We start from the raw sequence: 13,963 nt of genomic DNA, 5'->3' as shown, positions 1-13,963 counted from the left end.
GTCCTTTTTTTTTTTTTTTTTGGTCGTTGAACGAGCGATTACGTGGTGGACCTCTTCCCCTTCGACTTGGCTGTGTTGCCGTGTTCCTGATTGCTCGATCCCGTCGTTCCGCTGCTCAGTCTCGCCGCCCGTCGATAGATCTCGCTGTTTACGAAACGGGGATATGAGTCCCGGTGCATCAGAGTGTAGATCTGCAGCTGGGCCTCGTCGAAGGTGTTCGGCGTTGGCTGCACCATGTTACGGTTCACTATTTCGCGCACTCGCGAGTCCAGACTCACCTGAAAATTGCAGGCGTGTGTTAGAAGCGTTGTTCGCTATAGCTAGACGTCGCAATTGTTATACGGCAAATTTTTTAAATCATGGTATAACAGCTAAAAAGTGTGTTTAATTAGAAAATTTTGGTTACGAATAATAATTACTATTATATAAATTTTTTTGATAATCATTATCAATTACGAGAATTTTATTTTAGTGGCGAATAACCATTCTCGATGACGGAAATTTAATTTTGCGTACCAGCAACCAATATAAATAACCGGAATTTTTCTTGATCACCAGTAACCTTTATCGATAATAGGAATTTTATTTTGGTTACTAATAGCCATTATCGATGACGGAAATTTAATTTTGTTTACCAGTAACCAATATAAATGACCGGAATTTTTTTTAGTTACCAGTAGCCGTTATCGATGGACTGAATTTTATTTTGGTTACCGATAACCATTATCGACGGCAACAATTCTTTCTGGTTCACGTATTCGGCTACTGTCGATTGTTATTACTGATAATTGGTATATATTCGTCGACAACGTAGAGGATATTAATTATAAAACTTGTATATTTTCATTAACAATGAAAAAAGACGATATGAAAATATATGAAACAAAAAATAGGGTGGAAGATATTGCAGTAGAGTATTTGTATTAACACTTGTATTAATATTGTTTCATATATTTTTATATTTTCCTTTTATTTAATAAAATACATAAATTTTATAATTGGGTATTTTTATATTGTCAATGAATATTAATTGTCAGTAATTTAGGAACAATTGACTATAATCGAACGTAACGAGAAAAAGCTTTTGTCATCGATATTGGTTAGCTGTAACGAAAAAAAAAATTCGTGCCATCGATAATGGTTACCGGTAACCAAAATAAAATTCGAGCCATCGATAATGGTTTCTAGTAACGAAAAAAAATTCCGGTCATCTGTATTGGTTAGTGATAATTAAAATTAAATTTTCGACATCGACGATGGTTACTGCTAGCCGAAAACAATTTTAATCATTCATAATGGTTATTCGCAATCAAAACAATTAGAAATTAATATTTTTTAATCATTTAATTTTTTAAAAATGATTTGTTGATAATTGATTTCCCTTGAAATAAAAATTAATTTTTACTCAGTGAGTAAAAAATGTGTAAAATTACTGCTATTTTGAATCTCTGGCTAGAAAGGTCGATGTGTGATTTGTGAGATCATATAATGCCGCGTTTATGCTGTGAAATCGTCATAATATGATGTCGCGTTGTTCGTCTGCACTGAACATTAAAGATGCAAGAAAAATGCAAGCTAGGAGTATGTAAACATAATTGTAACAATATTTTATTAATTTTTGGTATTGATTTTTAGATTTGCATAAATACCTGTTAGCTTAGATTTTTAGAATTTCTCTAAGTCTAATTATTGTAGTTTGAAAGACTATTTGAATCTGTCAACGATCAAAACGATAAGATAATTGTTGCTAAAACAATATTGTAATTTCCTTCTGTTGAAGAAATTTTGAAATCTTTCAAGAGATATATCTGTTAAAGAAATTTCTGTCCCTACAGATGTTTGAACTAAGCTTTCTCAGGTGAAGCAATGACGATGTTTGACTCTCGATAACGAAAGCGATAACGATGCAGACGATCGGTCATTTGTACAATATTCTACAGATTACGGTATTTACCGAGCGTATTCGAGGGCGGCAGATGCCTACTCGATTCTTTCACCAAAAACAAACACTTTATTATAGTACAAAGGAAGTTTAAGTAGGCCTTTAAAGAAAAGACACCAGTATTTATTCTTTCTTCCAATCTACTAAACTTTTCAAGCTTGAATTGTGTCGAGTTTTACATTATCAATAATTCCAATAAAAATTTAAATTAAAATTATTCAAAATTTAAATTAAATTAAATTTCCCATCTTGAAACCCCATCATACTCTTCTCACGTCCAGGTACAAAAATGAAAGACCTTTGGTAACAAAGCCTGGATATCGTCATAATAAATCAAATAGTTTAATATAGCTAAGCCTTAAATTAATCAAATTCTTCATCCCAACTTAACTCGTTAACTTGGCTCGGCTTCACAAACTTCTTATCGAAAAAATATCTACCGCTCTCGCTTCGCTAATATCACGCTATAAAATTTGATTCCACAAAGATCCAATTTTATAATTCACATTTGCAAAGTTCCATCCGCTACCTAATTTCTAATCGAAAAATCATTTGATAAATGAAATTGCTAAAAATCCGCAGAAAATTTACTACTAATTTAGTTAGTTAATCTAGCCTGAAACTAAATAATAGAGCCGTACAAGCATCACGAACCTCTTTCTCCGAGACTGTGGATATGTAACGATCGTAGATGTAGCGTGCGTTCTCTTCGATCTTCTCGGAATTGCTCTCGTGTTTCAGTTGCTCGCAAGCGAGCCAGAACGCGATGTTCTCCTCGCTGTACTCGCTGAGGAGGAACTCCCTGAAGAATTTACGGCCCGCGTCGCTCCTCATCAGTTTATCGAAGGACGAGCCCCACGACCTGATCTCCTCCAGGCTGCACTCCACGTTTCCATCGAGACCATCCAAGCCGTCGAGTCCGTTCCCCGTGTCGCACAATTCGCTGTGTTCCACACCCGAGTTCCCTTTCTTCTTCCCCTGATCGATCGCGCCTCCTGCGCCTGCCGAATTTCCCCTCAACGCCGACAAACTGTTAATTTTGATTTACGATTCCTTTTAGTTTGTATTTCGATAATCGTTCGAAATAGTTTTCGGAAGTTTCGGGGGTTGGATGATCGTAGGTAAATTCTTACGCATTTATGAGAAATTTCAAAGTGCAAGAGACGTACGTTGATACAGGAAATAACTGAGGTAGAGTGCTTATTATATAATATTTCGTAGGTGAACTGATTTCTGCTTGGATCTTATCTCTCTTACTTCTGTGTTTATAGAAACATGAGATTGGTTAAATATCCAAATATCAGTGTGATCATAGGGGTAGGTTTGGAAGAATCGATTTTATACCGTGATTCGAAGGTTGTTTTTTTCCTTCTCGGTGAGGGTGCTGAGTATGATTGTACGGCAAGGCAAATACAGCCCTTTGTTGGCCGGTTATTTCATCTGAGTAAAGTTATTTGGGGGAGAAGAGTTTGTGGAGTGATTTGAGGGTTGTTTCTTTTAGTGCGAATGTGGTGTGGATTCTACGATAATAGATCTTTTTGGTGATTGATTATTTTATTCAAGCGAGGCTATTTGCAGGGTAGAATCGACTTTTTATTGCCATTTGAAAGATTCTTCTTCGCGAGGGTGCTAAATGCGATTGTATGCTAATGTAATACGTTCCTTTGTCGATGGACTATTTTACTCGAGTAAAGTTTCTAGGAGGAGAAAATCGACTTTCAGTTCTTTTCCCAATCCAACTCGCGTGAGTGATAAACCATGAACTGCAACGGTCCTTCTTTCAAAAACTGAAATTTCCTCCGCGAATTTTTACACAATGAACGAACCATGCAGGCGTGTCTTTCTTCGTTACATTCATTTACTAGTAATTTCAGTAACAGTAAAGAGAAAGATACCAGATACCGTAAAAACCACCAGGAATTACCTCAAAATGCCCATTTCACCGATTCACAAACTCGAAACTCGTAAAACAAACGATCCACGGTTAACCACTGCAATTCGACCGACGATGGCCACGGAACCGTAAAAACCAGGCCAAAGGAGAGGAAAATTCACAAAGGAAGTGGAAAAGAAAAGTAAAGATTCCGCGACGCTTGCCAGATAAAAAACTACAAACCGAGACGAAACGGAACGAACGAAAATAAAGGAGACTTTGTACGGTTTTCTCCGCGCGACGGAACGAGCTCCATTATTCCGGAAGCTCGCTCGTTTCGTTTCAGTCGACGACGATAACGTGTTGGAAGAGCCCGTGAGTTTCGTGGATAAACAAGCAGATAGCGATGGAGAAAGACGCGCGAGACATCCAGTCGGAAAAACATTTCCCCCAGTCCACCAGATTTCCGTCGAGAATGGACACGTGTTACGCATCCGGCGAGGGTTCCGTGCCAGCCACCGCGTAATCTATCGACCCAGGGGCGGTTATCGCCCGACTGAAACAGTCTGCCGTTCCAAAAAATTCGACCAACGCCGCGGCGAGTCCGTTTGCTTATCGTACGAATGCCTTTTTATTCGAGAGGGGATATTCACAGAGACTCTGTTCCGTTTCTTCGTGTATAAAGAGGCAGATCTATGGGTTGTTTGTTTCGCGTGGAGGAGCGTGAGATTGGTGGATGTTCGATGGGCATTAGGGTGGATTTTCTCGGGGCTGCTAAAAAAGTTTGCCAGTCGATCGATGCTGCTATATCGGTGAAATAAGAAGTTTTGCTTTAAGCTGACGGGTTTCTGTTTTATTATCTCTTTCCTCTTGGAATATGAATTTTGAATTTATCGAGTCGGCGATATTTGTGGTTCCGTTTTGTCGCTTACGTTAAGGGATGCTGATACGAATATGTATTTGCGGAATGAGATGCTTTAGTGTCGAGCGTGGTTTAAATTTTGTCATCGACTTCGTTTGAGGAGATGAATTCGCAGAAACTTATTTGGGTCTATGATATCTTCAGTGTCTGTTTGTCAGCTGTAAGTTAGATAATCGATAGACGATGTGACGAATATTGGTGGAATGAATAGTTTCAGCACGAGGGTATTTTAACTTGATGGACTTAATTTTTGTTAGATTCTACGTTTCAAGGTAGGAATTTTAAGTAACGTATTAAGCTGATGGTATTTTTAGTTTCTCTTTGTCGATTAAAAGTTAGGTGAGATACCAAAATCTCTTCCGATATTTTCAGCAATGTGAATGGAGGTTGATCTCGTTAAGTGGGATTTTCAATTTCTTTCGTGAGAATCGAGAGGAATTGCGCCATTCGTTTGCGTTAAAATATAGTAAGATGCTACGGATCGAAAAGAAGAAGTAATTTGAACGAACGCAGATGGCCTGCTTACCAATTATGCCTGCGTGCAGCATGAAACACAGAAAGAGTGTATATAGGTATGGCTGTTCTTCGATAAATAGGTCGTAGCTCCGTTTTAAAGACAATGGACTGACGTCGTTTCGCTTACGATTATATTACGAAACGCGGCGATAATGGCTTGTCACGCGGCAGGATACGCGAGTTATCGCGGGACGGTTTCGAGGATCGATCGTCGGTTGCCACCGTCTCTTCTTTTCCGCGATGGACGGATGAAAACGTTCGATCGACTCGTTGCTTTCAAGTCGAGCGCGTTTCAACTCGAGATTTCTAGTAAAAGTACGTTTTTTTTTCTTTCTTTCTTTTTCATACGCTTATGACGAGTCGAGGTCAGCTTATTGTCTTTAATGAGATGCTCGGGACATAAGCGTGGATGCATTGCAGGAAGAGTGACATGTACTAAGCATGAAGCATCGTGAGGACGAAAGTTGTGGAATTAATAATTGAAGTTGAGAATTGTATTTATCTGAATCGAATAGCTGGTACGAATAAAAGGTAATGGCTTTCTGTATAAGCACAGTCATTGAATTAATTATTACAAGTTAAAACATCCAGTCTTCGTGTAATATATAACTAATATTAGCAGTCGACCAATGCAACTGACATCAGTGTTACCAATCACGGGAATCGCTATCTTCTCGTACGAACAATCTTTGTCCCTTTAAATTTAACGCTCATCTAGTATCATAAGAATCTAGATGATCATAAAGTAACTTTATAATTATATTTAAATTAAGTTACTTAATCTCAGATTAGCCAGTTTTCATTTGTAGCCCGTATCTTCTGAGACAAACGACGCTAATAGTTTTCATCGCATAAACTACGCAACGTAAGTAAACTAACCTACTATAAAATCAGATAACTCGTTTCAAATTACCAACATCGCCTACCTATGTAACAGTGGCAATTGAAGCTTAATAGCTCTATATAACTCTAAATGACAACTAACAAAAAAAAAAAAATTACTACGATAAAAGGGTAGCTGAATAATAACCAACAACGAAAATAATCAGCCTAGTACCAGCCCAAAATCAAAAACGAAACGTACCTAACCAACCATTCCCGTGATAACAATTTTGACAAAATGATAAGGGCTTGTAAAGAAAAACTACGTGACCTTCCACAAACTTTGTCAAACCATTGGTGAAAAGAAAAAGCGGGATGTAGACAGGCACATTAATACCACGAGCAACTACAACACCAGCACCAGCACAGGCAACAGTTGTCCTTCTTCAAGCGGCCCATGATTCCGGATGACTGGCGTTGCTGTTGCTGCTGCGGCTGCTGCGACGAGGGTTGCTGCTGTTGTTGCTGCTGTTGCTGCTGCTGCGAGGACTGCTGCGAGTTGCCCGATGATCCGCTCGCCTGGCTTTGGCTCTGCGCGCGGAGCCGGCACCCACCGGCGACACCCTCGCCACCCCCTGCCCCGTGACTAACGTCGATCCCCATTGCAGTTGCACCGATTCCGCTCGACATCTGCAAACGATATCTGCGCTGGTCAGCCAGCCCTATCCCCAGCTCCGGAACCCATCATCGCTCCATCTCGCTAAAAATACACAGGCGCGCACGCCGAGTCATTGGAGCAACCGATCGACGCTCTTCGGCCTTTTCGCGACCTTAACCTTCTTTGTCACCGATTCGCCGAGGACACAATCTTACGGTGGATTAGCATCACGGTGTATTCCATTTTGCATGGAAGAAATTCGATGGTATAGTTTTTAGAATTTTCTTTGGAAATATTTACGAGAATGTTTAGTGGGATTAATTGAGAGGCAGCGTATAAACTATAATTACAGGCTGAGATGAATTGAATAAACAATGAATTGGATCGGACCAAGTACTCGTGTGAGTGGAATCAAGAAGATTGGAATGGTATATAGTCTTCGAGGAAGTTAGGAAAGACAAGTTTGGAATATGAATAGCTTGATGGAAGAAAAGCAGGAACGGCAAACGGCGAAAGAGGAATTGGATTGAAAAGAAAACTTATGGGTAGACTGGGAAGAAGTGGTAAAGAATACTATATTCTTTGCAATATTCTTGGGAAGAGTTTGAAATGTGCAAGACTTAATTGAGGAAAAGCGGTAGGAAACGCGAATTGGTTTGGAAAGGAAACTTAGAGACGTGATAAGAAAAATTCTGATCGAAATTAATGAAAGCTGAGTAATGGCGAGTTGAGGGAGTAAATTGAATTGAAAGAGAGCGCTTAGAAACGGGACAGAGAAAATTACAAAAGGGAACATCCCTTGAAATCTTCTTTGAAATTTTGGAAATTAAAAAAGCAATGTGGTACGCTCTTTAGGTTTCTCTTTAAAAGTTTCGAAATACCCCTTTGAAACGTGACAGAATTAATGAAAGGAACGGTAAATTGGATTTAAAGGGAAAACTTATGAGTAGAATAAGTGCATTTGAAGAAAAAAATGTTCTTTGGAATTCTCTTTAGAGATCACGGAAATGGTATTTAGAATGTTGGAAATTTATTAAGAAAAAGATGGTAAGAAAAGGATAGAAGACGAGAATATTTGTGATCTTCTTCTAAAATTTTGGACACTGCGTGAAAGAATCGATAAGGGAAAAAAGTGATAGGGATGGTAAATTGAATTGGAAGTATCTAAATGGAGAATGTAGAGAAATGGAATAATTTGAAGTTTGTCAGGAGACTGAAGAGACACGAGTAGACCAGCCTTATGGATATTAGATGATATTAGGTAGAGTCGATTCTAAATCAGTGTGACTATTGGTAATAATGAGCGAAGATTGACCACGGAAGTCTGTGTGCGCTCGAAAGCGACGATTCGAAATCACATTGTAGATTCCGATTGCTACGTTAGTATCAACGATGAATTTATCCTCCAGAGAGTTTTAATTAGGGGAATCCGATTAAGAAACGCGGAATCGACGAAGAGAGGAATGTCGTTACTACGAATATACCGTCTTATAGAAATGTGTGCTAATTACATTCTACAGTCGGTAATAAGGAAAGTGGTTAATGAACGTTTCCTTATTACATCAAAGCCTTAACTGTAGGTAGAACTACCAAGTCTATCAAAATGTGGGATTTTATATTTCTTTCTTTTATGATTACAATATTTAGCAAAATTTGACAAAATTTAGAAAACTAGAATATATATATATATATATAGGTTGTAATTAATATTACTTATCGTATTTTAAATCAAATTATTTATATATAGAATACTTCGATACGCTTAGGTCGATGGTTCTTGAGTTAGAGGGGCCAGCGATAAGAATATAATTATATTTCAAAAATAAAGAAAATGCAGTTGCCATTCTGCATCAACTATTATTTTGAGTTAGTATTAAGAATTTTCCTTAAGTAAAGAAATTTATTTAGCAAGCGAAGGAATTTATTTAATAAAGAAGACTGTGTATTCTCTGAAAAGGCAAGGAAACTCTTGTTCGTTTGGCAATAGGTTTGAATAGGTTGAAAGTTTCGGAGTCGAATTTAATCAAGGTAGAAAGCACGCACGTGATTCCATTCACTATTTTAGAATATCAAAGCATTGAATCGACGTGGCCAGAAAGAGGCCGCTCCCACGTATCGGGGTAGCTTTTATTAAAAAAAAAAAAGGAAAAGGGTTAACTATGGGCTAGTGTATGGCATGTACCAAAACTTCCTCTTTCTTTCTCTCTCTATCTCTCGCCCCATATGTATTTGAACACTCGAAAAACATCACAGTCGGCTCGCACGCGGAAACACGATAAAGTCGTTAAGCTCTAATTGAAACAACCTGACCGTACGGTAATTGACACATAAGCTTTCAAAAGCCAACCAATTTGTTTGGATACGATTGTCGCACGCTCAGCTGCACCTATCGATCCGTTCGTATCTTCGAAGTGGGCACGGAAACGATAAATTCAAAATCTCACAGGAAGCGTGTGAAATTCGTGAAACGCTGGACGCCACGAAAATTCTTGAAAATTTTGAAGAATTTCTCCAAAAATTCCGAAAAGAATGTTTAAAAGAGTACTACATAGAAAGATTCCAAAAAGACCCGAAGAACTTATAAAAAATCTCAAACATGAAAAAGATCGTAAAATATTTTCATCGCAAAGATTCCAAAAGGTTCTCAAGGTGTGATCGAAGTAGCCAAAAATTTTCAAAACTTTGACTATGTTTTAACAAAAATTCTAAGATACTTGAATTCTATAAGGTCTTCAAGATCTCAAGGTATCGAAGTATCCTAAACTTACAAAATCTTTGTAATGTTCTAAAAAGAATTTTATCAAATTTCAACAATTAAGATTCTGAAAGATCTTCAAGCTTTGCAGAGTATCGAAGTACCTGAAATTTGAAAAATTTCCAAAACCAAAGAGACCATCGAGATCGCAACAAGTTCTCGAGGTATCCGATTATCTTGAATCGAAGGAATTAACCCCTCTACTAAAGCGAAATCTCGTGGATCGCCTCTTCACTGATCACAATCGCTCTCTCTTCCTCTTTCTTTCCCTATTCGCTTTATTTTTACGCGGCGGTGTATATCGATGATCCGCTTGGCGAGCAGCTTCGCCACGATAACGCGTTCGAGAGTCGCTTATACGGGCTGTGGGCACCGATTGATAAACAGCAGGCCTTCGTGCGGCGCGTGTGCGTGCACGAAGATGGAAGATCGAAGCGTTTGGAGACGAAAACGCGTGCCGGTTCATTGCCATTGCGAATCGCGGTCGCGAACGCGATTTTCGCCGATGACGGAGCGGACAGGCGGAAGTGGAGGGGTGAAAATCGAAGCTACCACGAGAAAAGCGCGTCTGACGGCGCTCCGAGGAAGAATTCACAACTCAGCGAGTGTTAGAAGATGAATTTTCTTGGAAAAAATTGCAGTGTACTTATAAGTTGGAAAATTATCTATTTAATTTTAACCAAGGTTCGTTTAATCTCAGATTAAGTTATGATGGTTGCAAGGATCAGTCGATTTAATTGATTTAATTCAAATTGGATACTTTAGGGGAAGTGGACGTGTTAGATGATGTTAGGATATATTAATTTCGTTGAGCAATTTTGTTTGGTTTAATAATTAATTGGAAATTTATTTATAGGTTGTAAATGTTATTTAAGTTAAGCTGTATTGGTCGATGCGATAAAAGAGGGTGTTAGAGTGGTTTCAGAAGATATTGTTTGTAAGAACTTAGATTAGAGATGTAAAGAGGAAAATGTTTATATATTGAAAGCTATTTTTGGAACTATTTCAGTATACAATGTGGTACATTAAAAAAGAAACGAGAAGAAAAAAGAAAGATTGGAGAGGATCCCTTTTTCGAGAATGTCAAAATTCAAGCTGTATCTTTCACGATTGCTTGCAAGTAATGATACGATTTAATAAAGCGATAAAATTATTCATTCTTCAATGTTACTAAAAATAAAGGGGTAATTTTTTATCTTTAGCGTTTTATTCTTCGAGTTTAAAACGAACGTATGCAAATAAATCGAGATTATGCAACGTAAATAACGAAAAAGTTAATTAAACGTGAAAAGATGAAGAGAAAAAAGTTTGCCAATAAAACGATAAGGAAAACGTGGATACAAAATGATCGAGGGATCTCCGGCGACTATTGGAACGTTGCCTAAAAGTGCATTCGCACAACGTTTACATATTCCGAAAGATACGAAAACATTTTCATTTGTGAAACATTCGCGTAAAAAAGGAAAGAAAGATTTTCCCAAAGGCTGCATTTCTATTTTTGAATACCGTATTCTCCGGACGATATTATAACCTTGTTCGAGAAAAGGCTTTTTCCGAAACATCGTATAGCATTCGTGCACCAGTGCAACAAGCTCAGACACTTGTTGATGCACGTATCATCATCGAGTGGCAGTGACTCGAAACGTTAAAGCGTTATCGACGCTAATGTGCAAGAGGATCGACCCCATCGACGAATTGCTCCATTCCAAAGCACGTGCATAACCTGACCAAAGTATGTCAAACCCATTTGTATTGTACATTGAGTTTATTTTACCAATTTCAACCGACTTCGTTCCTTCGAATCATCGTTCCACGTATCTTCCGATATTCGAGAAACGAATGTACAAGTTTATCGAGGGTACTGTGTTTGAAAGTTATGATATTGTGAATATTTAGACTTTTATGTAGAGTGTTAAAAGATATGTAGTCAGTATTTATAGATTCCAAATAGATGAAAATCGTGGAAGAAGTTTACGTTAAAAAATGTCGACTGAGATTTATTGTTTATCAATATTATGCCACAAACTCATCGTATTTCATAAATTTATTATTAGACTGCGGATGTTTATGCATTAATGAGGAGTAAAATTTGTAAAAATATACGGAATATACGTATACGGGCAATGCGTATAGTATATGCGTATAGTATTTTAGATCTCGCACTATAATATCTAGATTATATGTATATCTGTTATATATTATATATTATATATTATAAATCTGACAGATTATATCTGTCGTTCATAGAAGTGTTCATAAAAATATGAATTTGCGTAAACAACCGCAGTCTACTTCCAATAACAGCTTCTTAGGGGCACTTTACCTGGATGTTCAAACCAGTGACCTAGATTTCAATTATTTCCAACTCGCAATAACTAACCTCGAAAATAAATTTTCTTCTAACCTCGTCCAATAAACCGATAACGAGTAGCACACGAATTTTTCGTGTCGCGAGGATCGCGAAACCTGGATTTGGCGCGTGTGTCGGCAACAACTATTCATCCGGGCCGAATATAAAGCCCGGTTGGATCAACAGGCTCGACACAATCTAGCTAACCTAAATCCTCGCCACTGCTCGACGTTTTCCAGCTGTTAACTGTTCCTACTATGAAACCATTCTTCAATCTCTTCTCCCATTTTCCAACGCTCATGAGAATCGCTATTTGAAAATCAAAAATTCTATTACCAAACGAACAATAAAATATCCACGAAATATAAACGGAAAGCAGACGCATAGTGAGCGAGAGAGAAAAAGAGAGAGAAAGAGAGAGAGAGGGAGAAATATGTATATATATAGGGGAAGAGAGAGAGAGAGAGAGAGAGAGGAATAGGGAGAGAGGGAGAGAGAGAGAGAGAAAGAGAGAAAGGAGCCACACAGGACGCAAGCTCTCGCTCGCATCTCAACCATCGACAGGGCATCTCTCAATCGATATCACATCGCCTCACCTCTATCATGTTCCATGCGCCCGAAAGCGAGTCCAGCTCGCTTCCCGCGTCCCTGCGATCTCAGCTTAAGGACGTTCACTTGGTCGAGCGAACGCGACCAAGCAGCCGTTTAATCCGAACTTCGTTATCCTCTTCGTCACTTCCGGTGCGGTACTCGTGAATCGTATCGCTAAACCTTATCCCGGTCCACCCGCGGGACTCAGGCCTCTTCGGGCCTCGCCCGAACCCTGCATGCTCCCAGCACGCGCTCTTCGCAGCCCTCGTCGCGTATGTTACAATCGCCTCAACCTTTTTCACTCGTGCCACTCACTCACGGACGGACACATACGCGCGCACCACGCACCACACGCACAACGATGCTCTTGGGCTACGCGAGCCGCCCCTTCGTCACTGTGCTCTTCTTCGTAGTCTGTTCGCGACCGACTCCCTCGACGATGTTCTCCACGACTATGCTATCAACGTTGATCTCAACGAAGTCGGTAGCAACGTCGGTGTTTGAACAACAACAATCGGTCAACGAATCGGCGCGCCTTGGTCCAGCCAGCGGATCGTCCTCAAGCATTATAACAGTACACCACCGGCCATTTCCCGCCCGCTGGCTCGTCCAGCCTTGAAAAGCTCCCTAAACAGAGCTTCCTCTTTCTCCTCTTCTTCTTCTTCTTCTTCTTCCACTCGTTCGCCGGCAACACGATCACCAGCGAGACGCGTTCAACGGCACCCAACAGCAAGGCGACACCACGACGACACCCAACCCCATCCAGCGAGCGGAGCAGCTCCGGCGACAGGAGAGCAACCGCCGCGCGCCGCGGTGGTGTAGAGCGCGCAGATCGGCACACGACGCGAGAAGGGAAGGCGGATGCGCGACGGTCGATCACACGCCAAGGGAAAGATAGACTCTCAATGGCGTCCCCTATGGGTGGGCTCCGGTGGCCGCGCCGCTAGCCAGACTCCACTGTCGTTGATCCTGTCCCATGAGGATTTCGTCGCTGTCCATCGACACCACCACGACGACCAACGAACCTCTATTTTCTCTCTATCTCTATCGGCCAACCAGTAGAACGATTCTAATTTCGAATCGTTGGAAAGCAGGAGTGTGTACGACGGGATGGATGGATGGATGGATGGATGACGAGCGTTTCACGAATTCCACCGAATTGCTCCACCGGTTAACTACGATACGTCCTCCAGCCACGGTTCGGCACGACGATTCGATACGATGACGACGGCAGCGAACTATTATGGCGAATATTTAGTAACGAGCAGCAACACGTAGATCGGGGACGAGAGAGTAGGTTGGTGTCTGCTGGCTGTTGCTCGTCTTGGTCGTCTTCTCTCGAGGTTCGTGGTCGTGCAGCTCACGGCGCGGTTCGTTCGGGCTGTTGCTCGCGTGGGCGGCCAGAACACGGCGCTGTTCTCGCTACGTCGCGTCGTCCGCTACGTTGACGGAGTATAAATAGGTTTCGTGGCTCTGTTTGAAGGTGCTGCGTGCAGGGCGCTGGCGCCGCCAGCAGCTAGAGCGCCGCTACCGC

At 40.3% G+C, this 13,963-nt stretch overlaps 1 protein-coding gene across 8 annotated transcripts in view; it reads right to left on the bottom strand.

Annotated features, from left to right (window-relative positions):
- LOC100741423 (regulator of G-protein signaling 20) overlaps positions 1–13,963 on the bottom strand; it is a 19,895-nt gene extending 5,932 nt beyond the window's left edge. Inside the window, exons 1-5 of one of the 8 annotated variants that reach the window (XM_024366959.2) lie at positions 12,435–13,963; positions 6,473–6,778; positions 5,264–5,272; positions 2,597–2,972; positions 1–278 (exon numbers count right to left, since the gene is read on the bottom strand). In XM_024366959.2, the coding sequence (XP_024222727.1) occupies positions 39–278; positions 2,597–2,972; positions 5,264–5,272; positions 6,473–6,765 (918 nt within the window). In that variant the 5' untranslated portion in view covers positions 6,766–6,778; positions 12,435–13,963 and the 3' untranslated portion in view covers positions 1–38. The remainder of the gene's footprint in view (positions 279–2,596; positions 2,973–5,263; positions 5,273–6,472; positions 6,779–12,434) is intronic. The other 7 variants (XM_024366957.2, XM_024366958.2, XM_033320245.1 and 4 more) reach the window with 7 other exon arrangements.

This window comes from Bombus impatiens, unplaced genomic scaffold (assembly GCF_000188095.3).
Source record: "Bombus impatiens unplaced genomic scaffold, BIMP_2.2 scf_0263, whole genome shotgun sequence".
In the NCBI taxonomy this organism is placed as follows: Eukaryota; Metazoa; Arthropoda; class Insecta; order Hymenoptera; family Apidae; genus Bombus; species Bombus impatiens.
The sequence above is the reverse complement of the archived record's forward strand: the minus strand, read 5'-3'. Positions and strand labels throughout refer to the sequence as shown.